This window comes from Triturus cristatus, chromosome 8 (assembly GCF_964204655.1).
Source record: "Triturus cristatus chromosome 8, aTriCri1.1, whole genome shotgun sequence".
Taxonomy (NCBI): Eukaryota; Metazoa; Chordata; class Amphibia; order Caudata; family Salamandridae; genus Triturus; species Triturus cristatus.
Window position 1 is genome coordinate 46,809,665 of NC_140591.1, and position 20,657 is coordinate 46,830,321.

Below are 20,657 nucleotides of genomic sequence, written 5' to 3' on the forward strand. Positions count from 1 at the left end.
TGCAGTGTGGGAACACGACCGTGTGCTCCGTACAAATCTATGTGAAAGTCGCAGTTGGAGTTTTAGAGTTTAAGGACCCTTTCCAGTGGACTTTGAAGAAACCCCGTGGATGACAAAAGGTTGCAGAGCCACCTCACCCGTGGATACCGAGGTACCCAAGTTACTTATCCCAGGGAAGCCGGGTGCATAGGTCTGAAGTGGTGTTGGAAACCGCCGTCAAACCCGATGGAGGACTTCGAAGAAGAGCCGCTGCTGGAAGAGAGAAAAGTGTCCTTTGTAATCCAAACGTGGATTCTCATTGAAGAGTACCTGAAAGCAGAGGGGACAGAGTCTGGATCACTTGGCAGTGACCAGGGGCTCGGTAGACGAATGCCCACGGATGTCGGGTGCTTCAGGTTGGTGGATGGAGTCCTTGACTCTGCAGCTGCAGGGACCAGGAGATGTTGAGGATGACCAGGAGCTGGATGTGAGCTGTCCCACGGAGGATGTTGAGTCCTGAGGGGTCAGTGTCTGGCGGAAGCACCAACGAGCCTTGGCAACAGCAACTCACGCAGAAGGTCAAGGGAGTGTACGATTCGGACTAGCAAGGTCCAGGAGACTCACCATGCACAGGGGAGTCAAGGCAAGCCTGGAGCAATCAGTGGAGCCCAAGAAAAGCAGAGTTGACCCTCAATTGAACCCACAGGTTGGAAGCACAGGAGTCGCAAGAGGACCTCGAGCGATTTCACCAAACAACTGCCCACAAAGCAGGAGGAGGTCGAGGAGGTCAAAGTTCTTGGAATGAAATGGTGCCAGAGGTTGGGGCTATTCATAGCCCAATGCACTTGTTCGGTAACGGCCAACAAGCACTTGCAGGGGTTCAGGTATGGTAGTCCCCACGAGGGACACTGACCTCAAACTTGGTAAGAGGGCAGCTCTGGCCTCCAGGAACGTAGAAACCCACATCCTGTGTTGCTGGACCCTTCGGAGTCCATAGGAGCTCAGGAACAGCAGACCGGTCAGCAGTGGTGAGATGCCTGCGAATGCAGGGGAGTGACTCCTTCACTCCAAGGGAGATTATCTTCAGTTGTCCTTGATGCGCCACAGGTCCTGCACGGATCCTGTATGGTGTACGGGCACAGACAACGCAGCAGAATAAGAGGGAGACAAAGTCAGGCCCAAACGAAGTCCAGCAAAGTCCAGAGTGTCCAGACGGTTGAAGTGCAGTGGTTTCTTGATCAGAATATTGTCCACGTCAAATCTAGGGCCCTACAGCCAGGTAAGCCCTTAAGTGCCCACAGGTGAGGGTTGGACAGATTCAGGGAACACTCCCAGGGGAGGGTCTGGACAATGGGGAGGTTACTCCCCTGTCCTTTGCCCAGTTTCGCGCCAGAGCGGGAGCCAACGGCTCCCAGGACTGATTTGAACTGGACTATGCACAGGGACACCAAATGTGCCCCTCATGCAGACTTTCAGTCGCTTGCAAGCGCAACCACCCAGCCCTAATACACTAAATCCTGTCTGGGAGGTGGTCGCACCTCCCTGTGACAGGATGCCTATTGTTCTGCCTTCCGCTGCTCGAGCTTGGCTCAGTAGCAGGAGGGCAGAAATGTGTTTCTGGTCAGCAGCAACTATTTTGTGCTGTACGGGACTAGAAGGCTGGTACCGGAAACACCAGGGACCCCACGAAGCTCGCTTCTGAGGGGTGATATCATACCTCCGACACCGGTTACCGATGGGGGGGTATGATTCCAACATGTTTGACAGCAAACACGATAGGGTCTGTTTCAGCCGCTTTAGAGTTGGTCATCACGCGGTCGCGTAATGCCCCTCTATGTTAGTCTATGGCTGCATTACTGACAACCTGGGAAAAGGGACTCAAAAGGCTGCAGGGGTGTCCTGCTCAAATAGAGGCACCCTCTCACTTAGAACCAAGCACTCTGCCCTCAGGATTGTAAACGCCTGCTATAGGGGCAACTTATAGGTTTTAAGTGTAGTAACCCTTAGATATAGTAAACCTATATCTTTAGTAAGTGGTGCATGCACCAACTTACACAGGCTGCAATGGCAGGCCTGTAGTTATATTTTGCATGGTCTCTCATGGGTGACATAATACATGCTGCAGCCAATGGGAGACCTTTGGGGTACCTATGCCCTGGGTACATTTGTACCATATACTAGGGTCTGACAAGGGTACCCCAGTATCCAATCTGGAGTGTACCTAAGTACATACCATAACAGTTTAGGGAGAAAGCAGATCGACTTGGGTCCTAATTAACAGGATCCCTGTCATACTAGTCAAAAACCAGCTTAGCACCAGGCAAAAAGTGGAAGTACACATGCAAAAGGATCCTACCTTCCTACAGTGGCCGAGCCAGGATCTAATATCCACAGCTCCCCACATCGCAATAAAAAGGGTTGGTTTCAATGGATAAAATAGGATGTCTCCATGTCTCGTTTTGGGGTGTTTTGCATTATGGGCGCTAGCCCCAGCCAGACAAATTGTATATTGTTTTTATTGGGACACGTGAGAATGCTGGATGGTAGGAATTTTGTGGACGCTAAGCCCAGCCACACAAGTGGCATGCCTTTTTAATAGATAGACGTGTGGGTACATAAAATAGTTGTACAATGTTTATTACTTATTGGATTTCTCTGCATTTTTGGCTTTGAAATGTAAGCCAGTGTGCAGAAAGAAAATGTTTTGCAAAATACCCTGTGAATCACAATAGTATGTGCAACCCCAATTTAGAGCAATACAAATAACCACTGCCCCTATACTCGGTATCTTGTTAACATCTTAGAAATACATAGGTTTCCTTCATTCCCATTTTAATTCATTCGATTTTACTATATGAATTGCTGTATGGTCGGCACACAATGAAAAATTATTACATGCTGCAAATCAGTTGTTGACTCGGTTCCGCGTTTTTGGAGAACCTATAAACCCCATATATTCACACGACAAGAATGGTCTATCGGATGCAAAAAACGATCGCTTTTATTAATCAGTCATAGTGAGAAAAAATGACTGGTGGCGTCATCGATGGCTATTTTTCCTACTTATTTTCATATTTTTTTATTGGAGCAGTTAGTTTTGTTGGGAAAACCTTGAGATATTTACATATATGAGCCCTTACTGAATTCAGAATTGTGTCTATTTTTAATAAACATGTCCTCATGTAACGTAACTGGTGCTATGTAAAGCGCTCTGATACCCGATTAGATTCAGGTCAAGTTCGCGCTATATAAAACTCTGCAAAAAAAAAAAATACCTATATCGTTCTAGGACCAGGAACAGGTTTCGCTCCTGTTTCTACTAGGGTGACCTACTAGCATGGGTGCAAATTCAGGATGGTAAGTGTAAAAATTCAGGACAAAGGGTCAAAATTCAGGACAAAAATTCAGGACAGAAGGTCAAAATTCAGGACAAAACTTCGGGACAAAAGGCAAGCTTTACAGACAGAGGAAGTTGCACGATAGTATAAAAGTGTGTAAATAGACAACCACTTAAGTACAAGTCAAAAAAAGATTATATTAAGTTGAGACAATCGTGTACTTCCTGGTTTTTTGGTATGTTTGCAGCGTTGAACAACTGTGCAGGTATTTTTGTGGTATTTCATATGATAATAATCTATTTAGATGGTTACTGCACTGGGTTGTCCAGTCTGATATTTTGTTTACAACTCCTGGTCCTACGCAGGCATGTTTGGTGAGAGAAGCGGTCAGGAAGATCTGCTTGGATGGACTTTGTTACAAGCATCTCATATCTGCCTGCCATTGTGAGATGTAAAGCGGCACTCATAGGTGAACTAAAGGGAGGATTGCTGTGATGAACCCACTATAGGAAACGCATTATGGGTGTTTCAGCAAGAGGACCTTAAAATATGGAATCTGACTTTGCTTATGGGGGCTTCGCAGGGAGTTGCACTAGCTGACGGAAGTCACAAAAGTGCTATTCCCTGCAGCTTTCTTAAAGAAGGTGCTGTCGATACACTATCACATAGTTTATTTTTGACGCCTTGCCCATTGCTACAAAAACAATATACATCTGAAGCACAGCTCATGGCACTATGAGGCTCTCCCTAAAACCTTACACCTAAAACAAAACATGCAAACATTTACAATTACGAGTGTAACATTCAGGTAGCAGTTGGGTGTCATATGCATGATGTATAGATCCCACACGTAAGCACATAGCACATACAGAATAGGAACACATAGGAAAGGGAGTAGCCAGAAAATGTAAATACCTCCCACTTTGAAATAAAGCTCTTGTGGCACCAAGAAAGCAAAGTAAGTCATCACAACCCTCCCCGAAGAGCTCTCTTATCCAAGGATCTAGCCATTCATCCTTCCATCAAACCCTTGATATCCACCATTTCAAATGTACATTCTGTCATCTATTAATTCTTTCATCCATCATTCAGTCTTTATTCTGTCCTTCCGTCTGTGTGCCCATCCATATCAAACCTTTTCAACCATTGCAAACCTATCCATCATCTATCCTTCCATCCATCATTTCACTCATCCGTCCCTCCATCCACCCTTTCACTCATCCTCAAACTTCTTCTAGCACCTTCAGGGTCTCCGGTGAACTGCTGAAGCTTTAATCTAAGACATAACTTCTGATTGGGCAATGACAATCCCTCCCTCCAATCCCCCATGATAACTCTCTGAGTGATTTGTAATCAGGCCCAATGTGCTCAATGCACTTCCCCCCCTTAAAAACGAAGAACTGTAAAGGGGTGGAGGTCTTCTTGTTTGGATTGGGGTCTCACAGCGAATCTTGAGAGATTGATGAACTACCTTAACCCTGTAATCCAGTGCTACTTTGACCAAGTATCTGCAACAGGAAAACAATTATTAATTATTAAAGAAACCGTCAATATACTTGACGCAGTGCTTAATTTGATCCGGTTGTTTCCAGTCAGTGCTGGGCTCTGCACTTGTCAACACCAGAGCTTTGTGTCAGTCTGCCACAAGGTGGTGCTGTCTTGTTTACCTTTGAGATTACCTCAACAGTTAATTATTAATTCAATATACATTAAAAACGGCTATTACCTGCAGCTCAAGCCATTCTTATAACTTTGGGGTCCTAACATATCCAAATTCTCACAGTTGTATGCCTTTAATGGGTAGTAGATGCGTTGTTATTATCACCGGCAGCATGGCAGGAGCAATGTGGGGGTGTAAGCTGCAGACGCCTCCTGAAGAGAGCACTGGCACTCATTTTTTTTTTACAATTGAGCACTCATGGGTTTCATTTACTTAACGGTTTAAAGGCGCTTTTGAAAGCCTCTGATTTCTCATGTTCATAAGCAGGCCGAGTTCCGAGAGTGGGAGGGGCAGGAGAGCCCTCAAGCCCACTCATGGTCCTTTCAGAAGTTCAAATGCCTCTGTTTGTTTGTTTCTAAATGCTTCAAATGGGCCAGCAGCCCCACTCTGTTTAACTTTCATGATAATAAGAAGGCTTTGGTGGACTTTGAAATCCTGCGGACAGCTTTGAACTCACCAGGAATGGAAGGCGATGTTAGCAGCCCAAACTGGCCCATTGTCATTCTATATGTGTCAATCAGCCCCATACAGAATGACACTGGGCGGGGTGGGGCCGCTCTTGTGCTGGAGCATAAGTGCGAGGCGCCCACTTCAGGGAGCTGAGGCCTCTCGCAGGGGAACAGCTCTGCTCCCTGCAAGGCCAAAATTACGGACAAAAGGCGGACGGTGGTCACCCTAGTTTCTACCGCAAACTGCAAGTGGGTTGGAAGCAAAAAAGTTACTTCTTACAGAACAAAATGGAGGTAAAACAATTGTTTGTTGCTCTGTGGTTGTTAGCGGTGAAAGCTGTGAAGAGGGTGATCCTAGCATTGAAAAACCTTCATTGGGGCCATTTTTTGAAAATAAATGTGCTTTCTTGCAGAGACCTTTTTTTCAGTTGTTCTAAAAATGTAGCTATTTTCTGACTATTATTTCGTTTCCATCCAGAAGAATCTACTAACCTTGGGTACCGTTAGAACCTCCAAGTTGTAGTAAAAGGACGCACATTTCAGAGTGAATACTTTTGCGGGGGAAAAAAGCATAAACTATGCCAAACATAAAACAAGCATTGAAAATGCAACAGGTCTCGCCTTTGATTAAGTTAAAGCCATTTGCTTTGCTAATGGTATTGTATAGCAAAGCTAACGGCTTTAACTTAATTAAAGGCGAGACCTATTGCATTTTTAATGCTTGTTTAACTACTCTATACAAATGGACTCGGTGCCAGCAAATCTCTTCAGACTTCGCAAGAGGCGGGAAAGCGTTATACACATGTCATTCCGAACTAAAATGTCCAGGCTACTTGTGAAGTATATGGGTAGGCCCATGACAGGCTTGCGGCTCTTAGACCTATGCCACACGATAGTGGGGAGGCGGGGGACGTCCACATATAAGTACGGGTGCCGTGAGGCCGCGAGCAAGGAGAGAAGGCGCTTAAGGCAGGCATAAAGAGGGCTTCATTTCCTGCCCAGGATGATGGCACATTAAATCCGTGCAGCAGTGGGATTGCAGCCGCCTCCACTCCTCCAGCTGTCAGCGGACGGGTCAGTCGGGGCCTGGGACTTACGCTGCGATTACCGAGGAATGCGCAGCAGAAACATCGGAGAGTGCACTTTGTGCATTCTATAGGCACTTAATTAACTTAATCCCAAGCCTTAAATTACTATCACTTTCACGTGCAATATTTCATACTACTTCTGCACTCTGGACACGCCCAGCCAGACGGGCTTATAATTAATTCTAAGCAGCACAAAGTTACTTCTCACCAACCGTTAACTTCTGCGGGTTTAACCATGAACAGCATTTATTTTTTTAAACAGGCTTTGCTAGAATCTCTCTACTTGAGACGGGTTACCATTTTGTGAACTGCCAACCAACCCCACAAAGAGGAAGTGACCTCATAGGAGAGCAGGATGTGAACTTCGCGATACGTTCACAGAAGCAACATAAAAGAACACTTTTAGGCGTTAGAGGCCTTACCTGCCAGCCGCAGAGTCGTGGATGGTGAGGGAAACAGAGCGAAGACGCTCAACAACAGACGTGCGGCTGATCAACCGCTGTAAGACTACATACACAGTCACTGTATGTTGTGTGCGTGGAAAGGAAACTCCTGAGTAAGCACGTCTTGGAGTGTGTGACGTCTTACATAACGCAGACGTCACAGCAGGTGTGGTACATGGAGGCCTCATTTACGCAATAAAACCCAGCCAGTAAACACCCTAGCGCTCAGAGGCAGGCCTCACTGACCTCAAAGAGAACCGGCGGAGAGTGCACACACACACTGTGTGTGCTGCACTGTTCAGAGTTCAGCCCTGGAACACAGCCGCTCTCTGAGCGGGCCCAGCAAGTGGCGGCCTGTGGAACACCCCGGGGACGCTCATTAGCATGTGCAAACACCCAGAGCTCACACACAGGCTGCTCTCAGAGACACACACATACCGAGGCTCGAGACCTGGCTGGCTCTTCGACTAAAGCCAGCGCCAGATACCTTCACGGGTTAATCAGCGCTTTACAAAAACTGATTGATTGAAACAGGCAAAAATAGACCTACACAGGCAGACAGAAACCGACAGTCAGAACGACAGAGAAGCACACCTACAGAAACCGAGGCACATGCTGACAAGCATACATGCAGGAAAAAAACACACTTCACGTATACCTACATATAGAGAGACACACAGGCCGACAGAAACAAATACTGCCACAACAACAACAGAGACGAACAACATACAGAAACAGGCAAACATGCAAAAGACACCGAACAAACAGGCCTACATATAGAGAGACACACAGGCCGACAGAACAGACACAGACCCATGCCAAGAATCACGCAGAAAAAAACACACACAAGTCCACGCAGAGGCAACCAGAACCAAACTTACCAAGGCACAAGCCACATACACAAACAGGCCTAATGGCTACAAACACAGGAATCCAAGTAAACAGTCACATGCGAACAGATTGGCAAGTATACACACACACACACACTCAGGCAAACAGATAAAGACAGACAAGCTAACACAAACAGACATCCAGGTGAATAGATACATGCGAACAGATAGACAAACAAGCAAGCAGATGCATAGAAATACACATAAACACAGGCCTCCAGGTGAACACACACACAGGCACATGCGAACAGATAGACCAGCATGCAGGTGCATAAAAAGGCACACAAGCCAGAGCCACAGGCATTCAGGTAAAAACACAGACACATGCGAACAGAGACAAGCATGTACAAAAAGACAAACAAACATTCTATGCAGCGACAAACCAATGCAGCCAGGCGCACCCCAACTTCCATCAGAACAAGCCTTTTCCTTCATCCCCAATAGTGAAGATAATTGTGAGACGGAGGTCATTTCCAATTTAACGTGACTGCGATTGAGATGTGGTTCTCTTTATTGTCAATCGTACCTTATACACTTTTATCGTACTTGTAACTGGAAAGCGCTCCGAAGTCGAGAATGGCGCGTCACAAAACTTAAAATCAATTAAATAAGTATTTTGCCAGGACTGCAGTGGAGTCTCCTCAGGGGTGGAGTGCTTCCCCTCGACTCTACCGGCCTGGAGGCGGTAGCGTTCTATGCACCTTTCTTCCCTCAAGGCGCAGAGGTGACGGCGCAGGCAGCACTAGCACCCACTGTTCTCACACCAAGTCTTTATTTACAGTCCTGTAGCTTGATCATAGGGAGGGGGTCAGATCGAGGTATCACCACGCCCCTGCAGGTGTTACCTAGCTGGGCCCTAAAATAGCAGGGCAAGCGCCCCGATGGAGTCTATTTCGGATAACCTAGGGCACAGTGCTCTGTAATTAACACACACTCCTCCCCTTCCCCCCAGCAAGGGTCCCGTATGAATCTGGACTCATCGCTGCTCTGGCACTTACCCGCCACACCCACAGCCACTCCAGACACATAAGGAAACAAGCGCGGTGCGGTCCTGAAAGTAAAAGAGGATCTCTTGTCTTTATGGGGCCATGTGTTTGAAACACATGGCCCCATAAAGATAAGAAACCTTTTACTTCAGCCGGAAAGGGAACAAGCCCGTCCAAGTGGGCTGGCCGAAAAATGGAAAAGTCTACATCAAAAAGTGCTCTTTCCCAATGGTTGGCCACCGTTTAGCATAAACGGTGACGCCGGCCAATGGGAAAGAGGGGCAGGGCTTGAAGCCCTTTACAGAATTCCCTCTAATTCATTAAATCTAGCCAGCGAGACTGCGCATATGGGCAAGCCACGCCAGCCGAGATCTAAAAAGTGCAAACACTGTGGCAAAACATTGGCTTTTACAACTCTCCTTGATCCTGAAAGCTCAGAAGATGGTGATCCTGGCACAGCACCCCATTTATTGATCCAATTTTGGAAGAAAAAAACACATACGCTTGCACAGCACTTTTTCATCGTTTTTCCAACAACAAAAAATGTTGCTATATTGTAGCTATTTTTTCAGTTTTCTCCAACGGAATCGTTTCCATAAGATGAGGGTAAAAATGACGTAAATTTGGCCTGGATACCTTTTGTGGGAACAAAAAGTTAAGATTGCCTAAGTGCCCCAAACGTCCAAAAAAAAGGGTCTCAGCACTGTGGGGGAAAAGCCTCGGTATCTAAAGTGTTAAAGATTGCTTGGAATCCAGACGAATTACAGATGTCATTGTCCGCTAGTAGAATTTAACCTATGGCACCATGTTGGGCTTTATTTCCCTATGATACAATAATCTCTGGGCATTTGGAGTAACTCCACACAACACAACAGGTAGGAGACCTTTGGAAAAATTTGGGGAATAGGTGTGCTAACATATGCTAATCTCCATGAGATGTGGCTAGCTTTGAGTCAGGCAGAACAGTAACATCAAGAAAGATAAAAGTTTAAGGCATGGTTGTAAGAAAGGCACCTTCTGGTACTAAGCAGTTCTCCAAATTTCGTGAGGAATGCATTAAAGGCAATAATAGATGGAAGTTAGTGAAAACGTAAGGGTAGCGTCTCATTACAATTTTGTGGAAACGTCTGAGAGAAATTAAACCTAAAATTGAGGTTTTGTGGAGAAAACCACTCCGAAGATGATCAAATTTAGATCTAAGCATCTTGAAAACTATGTACCGCTATATATGATACATTGGATTCTAATTGTCCGGTAAAAACTTGTCTGTAATTTCTTTATAATCGACGACTCGTGAGGCACCCAGTAGCCAATTATAAAGAAAAGACCTCAGGATTAAATACTTCTTACCTCAACTCCGCAACTTCCTCAGGTAGGTTATTTAATGTAATGATAATATTTTATTGCAATACGTATGCGTGCTATTTCTGCACATTGAGGCTAAAAAGTTCATTTGTAAAGTTGGAACAAACCGCATTATTACGCGTGTAAGCAGGGCCGGCTCTAGGACGGTGCGATCGGTGCCACCGCACCGGGCGTTGACTTGGGGTGGGGGCGTCATTTTTGAAAATGTATATCTTCATTTTACAAGCACCTGCTGCCCTGTTCCTGGCCTCCACCAATTTTCAGACATCAATTAAAATGTCAAGCTAGCTGGTAATTAATTATCTCTCTGGAAAGAGACCTTAGGTTTGTCTTGGGGAAGTCTGACTCATACTAAGGTAGCGTAGAGGGTTAAAATGCCTGCTGCTAAGAACCTGTATTATGCAGATAACAAAGCACATATAATGTAAATAGATCAGTGTGCTACTGCTTCTGTAAGAGAGCTTCTTTTGTAACTTGTCGTTTATAAGTCAAAATCCTAATATAGACCATTAGGTTATTAACTGTCATCAAAGAGCCGCATGCAAACTGCAAGGAATATATTAGAGCTACATGTTTTTTTGCCCCGTCTTCTATCATCCTAATCTTGTGAAAAGGGTTCATTTGGGTTGAAAACAATTCTTATTATTAAAGAGAACCCCTAACAATGATGTTGCGTTTTAAATTCAGAATTTGTGCTTTTCCAGAAAAAGGACTCAAAATATATTGCCTACCATGATAGATGACATGTCACTCCTACACTACACCTTGTAGTCCTGTCTGATGTAACATTTCCTATACACTGATTTACATCCATATGATTGTCACTGTGCAATGTTTGTGTGATGTAAAGTGCTCTGACACGTTACAATGGTATGAGTGGTGCTATAAAGCTAAATTAATCTGAGAGGTACTGTTAAAGGGTGCTAGTGAGGGAATCCGTGGCAGAGGTGGTCGGGGGGGGGGGCGCCAACAGACATTGTCGCACAGGGCGCCACAAGTGCTAAACCCGGCCCTGCGTGTAAGGAATAGCTCCACAGTTCAGTATCCTTGTATCCAAAGACGGGGATGATTGATCGGCTTCCTTTAGGCGTTACCTCCCCAGCATCAAGTGGAAAAGCGCAGAGGCGGGACTTCCTTACCTGTAATGAGACTACTCTGACTGTAGGCAGCCCTGCAGAGCTGCACACATGATTTACGTGTCCAAAATGGCCACTCAACGCAGCGTGCCTGTGCGCGTGGGCGTGGCCAGTGAGGGAAGGCCCAGAGCGACGCCCGGGTTATCCGACACTGCAGCCGACAATAAGACTATGTGTCTGGAGTCTTTGCCCAGATTCTTCCTATTCACAGTTCCACGTCCAAAGTTATAGGGGCGGTAAGTTTCCTGACTTGTCTCTAATGTTGGATGGTGATAGAAGCTGCGCGAATTCAGAGTGTTTTAGGCCAAGCGCGGGTTGTTGCTCTTTAGGTTTGGGCCTGCTGTTGGAAGTCGAGGGTTCTCGGAATCGCCATTTTGGCCCTCTTTGAAAGACTGGAATTTTACAGTCTTGGTGTGCTGCAACCTTGTGGGTGTACCGCAACTGGTGGATGATGTCGTTTTCCAGGAATGTATAGCCACTCTAATAACTGTCTAGCGTTTTGTATCTTTTAATTTGGGTTTTTAGGAAAGGCCAGAGTCACACTATGATTATAAACTGCTCGTGTGCCAGCTCTCCTTTTTAAGCTAAAAATGATGTTATTTCAGCTTTCCCCCCGTCTTAAGGTTCCTCTTCTGCAATGCAACTTGCTGGGGCGATTACATTATATATTTTCCTCTTATTGTCCCCTCAATGGTGTTTCCAAATGCTGGCTAGTGCGTAATGATAACTTGCGGTCTCATCTATTTTTAGAAAACTAACATTCGTGAGGTACTTCAGAATGTTTAATTTTCTTTTCATCCTTTGCACGGTTGAGAAGACGGATAAGACTAGAAGGGGTACACAGGGAAGGGGCCGCCGCCAAGATTCCGTGTATATTGTGAAATCAACACTTTTGACTTGCTTTGCGCTGACCATGTGCCTGTATTGTGATTTTTGGTTTAACGTATGTTATGTACAGCAAAAATATATTGTTGTATAAACTACCTAACGCGAAGAAAAGTTCGCAGTTTTGTGAAACTTAAAACTTTTAAATAATGTTTCTGTCTGTGATGTTGATGTTTTGTGCACTGATTAAGAATATTTTTTTTCGCAGTTTTTTATTCTGATGATTTGTAGTCTTTTTGCATGTCTCATATGTGCTTGCGTTTATGGCTTTTTCCGAAAAAAGGCTATATTGATAGACCCAAGTTAATGGTCCAATAATTTAATAGTGCATGCTCACGAGTTGACTATGCAGCAAGCAACCTGCACCAAACTTTTATGTAGTACATACATATTATGATGGTGGTAGTAAAACGATGTTTGTGCAATATAGGAAATTGCAAAAAGTCGCAAATCTATCTTGCAGAGGTGTCCTACGTTCTCATTTGGTCAATTTCAGCATGCCATTCGTAACTTCATTACAATAGCCTCCATTTCCACACAAGATGATAGATAAGAGCTATAGCAATTTTAGTAATTCGATTTGGGACACCTGCTGGTTTTTTTTTTTGTCCGGTAATTAAATGCAAATAAATTAGATGAACATCTTTTGGAGAGCATTGAGTAAAACAAGCGCGTCTCAGAAGCGCGCCCACAGACCCCGACCCCAATCGCTGCGCGTGCCCCGGTCTGTCTCCCTTGAGAGGCATCTCGGTGGCGAGGTGTGTGCGCGCGCGTTAGGCAGCCGCGGATGCGGTGAGGGGGGTCGGCAGCGGCGGGGTGTGTGCGCACGCGTGTGTCTGTGTGTGCGTCTGCGCAAGCGCGTCTCAGAAGCGCGTCCACAGACCCTGATCGCTGCGTGTGCCCCGGTCTGTCTCCCTTGAGAGGCATCACGGCAACAATAGTTCTCGTTGGCGGCAGCGCTTCGCGCTGCAACGCCAGCGTGACCTAAAATGGGCTTAGCAGCTAAGTGGTTAAGTCATTATTTGCCCCATCGTCGCTGCACAATGAGACCTATTTCGGTGCCGGGCTGTCACTGCCAGCAGTATATATATTTTTCAAAACACGCTCCGCCCGGCGTGGCTCTCTGGAAGTGTCTCACTCCCCGCAGAAGCTGTCAGCACCGAGGACAACTCCAGGATGAGTGTCTCTCCAGTGCGCAGGGTGAGGTGAGCGGCGTCTGCGCTTCGAGCATGCGCAGACGAATAGTATCTTTCATCTGCGCATGGTCAGCTGTATCTCTCGTCTGCGCATGCTCAGTCACTTTCAGGCATTCAAACCACACCTCTTTGTGCGGTGGAGTGTCAATACCGAGTTGTGATTTTCCCGGCTTCGCTGTGTTGTTCCTCCTACGTCGGCAGCGCTCGGGGTTTATGTTTGCACCTGTGAAATTACAGGGCAGGGAAGAAACGTGCGACCAGAAGTCGGAAAAAGTGAGTAACGTTGTGTGCAGTGTGTGAATAAAGAGTCAAGATGTAAATTCTCTGCACTTGTGCTCCGCGGACTCCTTTTCATTACGCTTCACTCTGGCTTGATCACCTACCCGCACTGTCCATTTTTTGCCTACAGTTGTTATTTGTTATTCGGCCCTGAGCACATTGTTTTCAGATCTTCTCCACACTAATGACCCTTCAAGTTGTAGTTTGGTGATGGCCGGTCTGCCCCAGAGCATCTCGGATGGAGTTGTTGCCAGTGGTGGTGTGTGAGGCAGTGCGAAGATAGCACAGTCTGGTCCTAAGTGCTGCTTCAGCATGAACGTGAGATTTTAGTGTCATTAGGATGGGTTTCTTGATAAGGCAATTGGCTCTCTCGGCTTGTCTATTGCTTTGGGGATAGTAAGGTGTGTATTTAACATGCTCAGTACCTTTCATCTTCAGAAAGTTCCCCAATACTTGAGAAATACACTGGACCTCCTTAATACAAACTAGTTGACTCAGGAACCCACCACGACAGAAGGTTTGTTTAAGGAAGTAAATACTTATAGGATATCAGGGTGGAATACAAACTTTACTTTTATCAATTTGCTAACATAATCCACCAGTGCATAAGCGTAACCATATCTGGTGTAAGGGCATTCATCAGCCCAATGAAGTCTATTCCAAGCTTAAACCATTTTCCCTCCAGCAACTCTACTGATATCATGGGACAGTTACATATATGGTATGTTTGTCGGCATTGTTACACATAGTACATCTGCTAACTTCGATGTCTAAATGCTGGTCAACTGATAGCTACCAATAGGCCATTCTTAGTTTATCCTACCCATGTCCTTCGGTTCTTTAAAGGCGTCATATAGGACCTTCTTGGTTTTGGGATTTGTAATTCTATAAAATTCTCCTGGTAGACCATCGCCTTTCTGTGCCTTATTATAAAGCAGGGTTCTACAATGTCGGTCCTGCAGGGCCGGATCCATTGCACAGTTTTAGCATATCCACATTTAGATGAATGTAGCTATCTTAAAAATCTGCCATGGATTCGGCCCTCCAGGACTGACATGGGAAAACTCTGTTATAGAGCAATTAAAACATCAAGGCTTTGATTTTAACTTCCCCACAATGCTCTACCCTCTTCAGTGAGCACTGGCATTCAGATCCCTGTAACAAAGCTGTTAGTGTATCTCGTTACTCTGCATTACAGTTCTGCTGAGAATAGTTGAAAAAAAACTAAGGTCACAAGGTGGTTAACTAGTGTTTGTGTACTGTCATATATGGCAGTAATGGCTGGGATTCGCGTTGTTTGAGGTGAGCGTCAAGGAGGAATCCTGCCTTGTTCATAGTGGTGCCTTTGAAAGAGGGTTAATATGTATTCCTCTTTTGTAGTAAATACAGTGTTTAGGTCAAATTTCTTGTTTTTCCAGGTCTTGCCTCGTCCCTAGTGATGGTTATTTGTTGTAGGCGTGTGTAATTTGTCTAATGTTTGTCTCTATCTGTGCTTGTCAATCTGGTGTTTTGCGTTTGTGGGTGGCAGTATCCCCTCATGTTATCTATTAATGTGGCTTTTCCTGCAGCCCATAATAGCTGTGGTGGGAGGCAGAGTCCTTGTTAGTGATTGTCTATGTAGGTTTCTGTTGGCTGTTTGGATTGCACATTCTCCTTCTCTTTGTGGGAGGTGCTAAACGTCTGTGATCTGGTTCATATTTTATTAGGCAATGGTCCGTTATACCCCACAATAGGATCGAGAGGTCTCATAATGTATGTAGTGTCGCTTTGAATATGAGAAAGAAGAAAGAAATCAATTCTAGAACATATTGCATGTACCCAGAACATGAAAGTGTATTCCTTTGGGTGTGGGTGTGTTAAGCGCAGGTCGTGGATCAGTTAATAATTTGCCACAATATCTCCTTGTACTGCTCAATCTCTCGCATTGTGTTTATTGGCGGGGAAGTTCTATCAGTAATCGGATCTATAATCAAGTTCCAATCACCTACTATCAAATTTTTTTGCTTTCCCTATTTGTTTTAAGGGCATATGACGGTGAAGATAGGCCTGTTTTGCCTGTATTTGGTGTGCAGATCGATCCTACTGTAAGTGTTGTGTCAAGAGTGGATATTTTAGCAAATACCCGTTGAGGCTGTGGTTCAATCCATGTTTTAAGGTCTGTATGTTCAAGGGATTTATTAAAAAATATTCCTACCCCACAATTCTTAATGTCACCGGATCTGATCCCTTGGGGATGATGGCAGTCTGTCTCATTTTGCGACTGTTCACTACTCTCCCAACCCAGTTCCTATTCTTTTTCTCGGATTCTGAGGACGTCAAGTGTACTTCCTGTACCAGAGTTATACTTTTTTTTTGGTCATCAGGAAACACAGCGCCTTCTTGCGTTTTATGCAGTGGTTCACCCTACTAAAAGAAAGTATACCAAGTGGTGTCCTATGTGCCATATCCCTTCTGGTGCATGTATAGTTCGTCCCAAGGGTCAGTCATGCCACTCCTGAGCTGTTATGGTGAGGGCGAGGTTGGGAAGGGGAGGTAAGAAAAGAAAGCACCTAGGTCAGTGTTGGGAAGAAGGGGAGGGAGTGGAATATGGGTGTCAGACAGCAGATTATGTTGTCTATTACTGTAGGGGGGCTATCAGTGTGTAGATCCGGTCTTAGAGTGGGGACCTAGATTTGTCTCTATACCTGGATGAAGTTCCATTGTCCCGTCCTTGTCTAGCGGACTGTTTACCTGTAACTGCTCCCAATCGGTCTTTGTCTTGTTGGGTGTATGGTGCATACCTTCACTATCATGGCCCAGATCTGTCACATTAGGCTGTGGCGTTTCTTGCATGAAACTTCCATGCTGTGGTTCTATGTCAGGTGGGGACAGTGTATCTACAATTTGTTCTAGGTCATCTTGTTTGTTTAATTTCATATGTTTGCCATTGATTGCCAAGAGCATCCTAGCCGGCTCAAGTACTCTGAACTGTATATCAATTTTATAAGAGAGACCCAGAGCACTTAGAATTTTTCTCTTTCCAGGTTTGTCGTTTCTTGAGAGAAAACCGCCAACACATAGATGTGATGCATAGCATACTGGAGTGGCTTATTCTGTTTCCTGGCGGCTGCTATTACTTGTTGTGCCTGGTCATTGCCCAGGACACAAAACATCTTGGTTGCTGGTGGCACATGCCCTCTGTGTCCTGCACTGTAGTGTGTCATAATAGCCTCTGATTTCGCTTTTTCAAGATGGTGCTGTAGGCTCAGCCTACCATCCTGAGCCTCGTGTAGCTCTGCCTCCCTGAGTCCGCTTTTGGGTTGTCAAATGCAATGTGCTTCCAAAGAAGGTGTGCTTATCCTGTAGGCAGCTATGGTCACTTGCTTCTACAGCTGCTTGAGACAGGATAATTATCCGGACACAACCCAGAGGGATGCACAGACAGCCTAGGTGCAGGCGAGTTTGGGCGAGCCCAGGTGATTTCGGGGCCTCCAGACACCCACTGGCAGGGCTGAGAGTAGAGCGTGGTAGGACGCTGTCTGCTTGGTAGCGGCCTCAGCTTCCATCCAACTCACTCCCCCGCGCCTGTGGACGGTGTCCATTTTGCTCCCCCTCTCTGCCCCGCTCGGCTTGTCCTATCTCCCCCAATAGTCCTCTGACCGCCCCAAAAGAAGCCCGCCAACCAACAAGCTTTTACGGCCTACTCCCTACCTGTCCTGTGACCCCTGCCTGCTGCTCCAGCGGCCTGGCTGCCCGTTGTTCTGTGCCTGCCACTTCTGCAATTCATGTCACCTCGGCTCGACCCCAGCCCAAGCCCCCCGAGTACCAGCTTGTCTCGGGCTCAGTGAGAACCTGGGTCTGAAGTTGCTGGACAGCTGCCAGACTGATGACGCCGCAATGTGGTGTACTGCCTTGGGGGGTTTGGGGGGGCTTTGTGGTTCTGCACAGAGGGAGACAGCAGCACTAACAAGTACAGGAGCGGGAGTCAAAGTAAGGAGCAACTAAGTGCGGTAGGATGGCGATGAGTAAACGCCGCTAGGGTTTAGACCTGTACCACGTAAGCGGCTCCGCTAGGCTAGGGTGCAGCTTGTGGGCTAGTGATTGATATCCCCCTACCGCCTTTTGATTTCAATGCCCTTTGCAACATCTGCAAACTACAATACCAGTAATAGTAGTACTGCTGCATCCGCACAGACCTTTTTCCGCCTGTTTCCGCTGGCCTCTATATTATGCCTTACCATCTCGCCGGGAGGCCGCCTGCTTCCTGTAAAAGCCTTATTTGCTCTAGTTGCCTCTCCCCAGCCACCTCACAGCCATTCCGCATTTCATCTGCATCTTATTTTATCTGCAGTGGTCGCCTGGGCCACAAAACCCGATAAACAAGGAATTCTGGATAGTACTTTTTGATTATCATTAAGCCAATGGCGGTGAGCCCTAAGTAATTAAAGGTAACCACAAACCTAAACCTATTTCAATCATCATTTACGAGGCACTTTAGAGCCTAGGCTTCAAAAAACACACAAACACACATTTAGAGCATCCACTGACCCACACACATCTCACAACACCTGGTATGATATCCACCGTGGATAGTATGGTCCACAAACGGGATCTGAATCTCTTCTAAGTCCCTTCCCTGAAGAGGGGGAGAGTTTGGTGGTCAATCAAGAAAAAATGCGGTCTATTCCTTGTACCTCAAGGCAGGCGCGCTCTGTTGGCATTGAACAGCATATCCCAGCTCCAGATGTCTATATTCAACAACAGTAAATCTCCTCTTTTATTTTGGATATATGCTTTGTATCACACCACATTCTATACATTTGCTAAAATAAGAAAATAATGTCTGCGCTCCCAATGACCAGCTTATAACGGGGGGCTTGGAACAAGAGAAAAGGTCTCCAAACACAGCCAATATTGAAAAATATTCACATTTAATTTTGAAGAACGTTCAATTCAAGCCTTTCTCGTCTGATGAAACAATTACCTTGGCACAGGGCAGGAATCCTCTGACTCTCTCAGCAAGGAATCCGTCCACTAAATCTGCAGAGGGGTCAAATTCAGATCTGGTGAAGGGCAAAAACAAGAGAAGGAGGAAACAAACTAATAGAAAAGAAAATGCAGCGAAAGCCCTTCATGTAAGACAGACAAATGCCGAATACTTTCCAATATTTTTTCTGTCTCAAATACAGCTCCTAGATCCATATACCTACAGCATTCTGCAGGAAAATCATGAGAAAAGACCTAGCACAGAAAAATCCCGGCCAACCACTAAGCCGGTTGACATGAGTCTTAACTCGCCAAACCAGTCTTCGTCCCTATTACAAATATGTATGACCCCTTCGACCCCCAAAGAAGGTTGGATGTTCAGTCATAGCTAAATCAGGCCCATCCAATCAGAAGAACTCTGGGATAAACCTGATCATTCTGACCACGTGAGGTCATTGACAAGCAACCTCCTTCCTCATATCTCAGCAATTAACAACACAATCCAGTGGAAAGACCGGCATTGGGCCCAGAGAGACACAAACGGTAAAAACTCCAAACCCCCAGAGTGTCCAGACATTGGACACTCAGATAGCCAAAACTGTTCGCCGTACGCACATGCTCTCTATAAGCAACAAACCCGTTCTCTATCCTGAATTCAAGATGCCTTAGGGATATCCTGAAATAGAGAAACATTCTAACACTATTAAGAGCACATAAAGACCTAGCTTACTTGAAATTTGCAGACATCGTGGCCATAGCGTTCAGACCCCCAATGGACAGGTTTGGCAGATAAACCACTATTGTGGCATGGGATTTATGTCCCAAAAGTGATGTTAAAAAATATTTACAAAATAAATAACAATGAATTATAACATCAATATTTGTGCTTCTGTATTTAACAAAAATGTATAGAAATGTTTATTTTTCTCTGAACCTTGTACTCTCGTCAGGTGAAGATATTACCTCTTAATCTAAAGAAGCCTGTCATTTCTAAAAGAAGGATGGGAATTATAAGCTCTCCATCCAAACTAATTGCTATAGAGTTTGGCTCATTTCACATCCTAATTGAGATGTTTCTATATCGTACAGGTATCAACATTTCAGAATTGGATGTGTCGACCATAATTCAGAGATTAAAGGCTCCTGTGGAAAGAGACAGAAGAGAGGGCTCTGGTGCACTTCAGAGACAGAGGCGAGAGCACCGATCAGCTTTGCACAGGCAGAAGGAAGAGCCCTGATTCATCCAGCACAGGTCAGAAGAACTGGTGTAAAGGGTCGGTATTACAGATGCAGCGTAAGAAACAAACCTTGGCTTTTAAGAGCAGAACATGGTGTATTTATATTTTTTAAATTAAGCTGAAAGGTCTGATGTCTGCTCATAAAAGCAGGGCCAATATAATGTAGCATATTTTTTGTGCGTGGCGCAGTGTTGACAGTTCCTTGGCACCTTAGCTTGTTGTGTGCAGGCTGATGTCTGAAATGAGACCATACATGAAAGAGGGGGTAGTGGGGCTTAGAGTATGGTTGAAAATGTATGACGCGGAGGAGGAGCCAAGATGGCGACCGGAGCAGTCGCTTGAGCGCCCGGCTCCGTCGGCCCTTGGCCTCGGACTATCATCCTGATTCCTATCCTTGCCGATTTTCGAGGTGCAACGCGTGCGACGACGCGCTGACTGCGCCGCTGCTTTCCCGAAGTCCTAGCCCGCCCGGGTGCCGGAGTTCTTGGTGCCTTTGTTCCCCGCCCTGGACCCCTGCTCTACTATGGCCTCGGCCGGCCCCCTGGAAGCGTCGCAGTCACCGGACCCGCTGGTGCTAATCTGAGCCCCGAGGTCCCGATCCCGCCTCGCGCCACGGACGGTCGCCCGGGGAGCCGGGGGAGAGGCGCCCGGACACCTCCCGCACCCTACACCTGACGGGCTGGAGCTGGAGGGTAAGCTC

General features: G+C 45.9%; 1 protein-coding gene across 1 annotated transcript in view; it reads left to right on the top strand.

The window, feature by feature from the left end:
* The window catches only part of LOC146799985 (uncharacterized), a 318,891-nt gene that overhangs the window by 252,642 nt on the left and 45,592 nt on the right, over window positions 1-20,657 (top strand). The window contains 2 exon segments of the mRNA XM_085623698.1: window positions 19,809-19,894; window positions 19,897-19,971. Of these exon segments, the coding sequence (XP_085479824.1) occupies window positions 19,809-19,894; window positions 19,897-19,971 (161 nt within the window).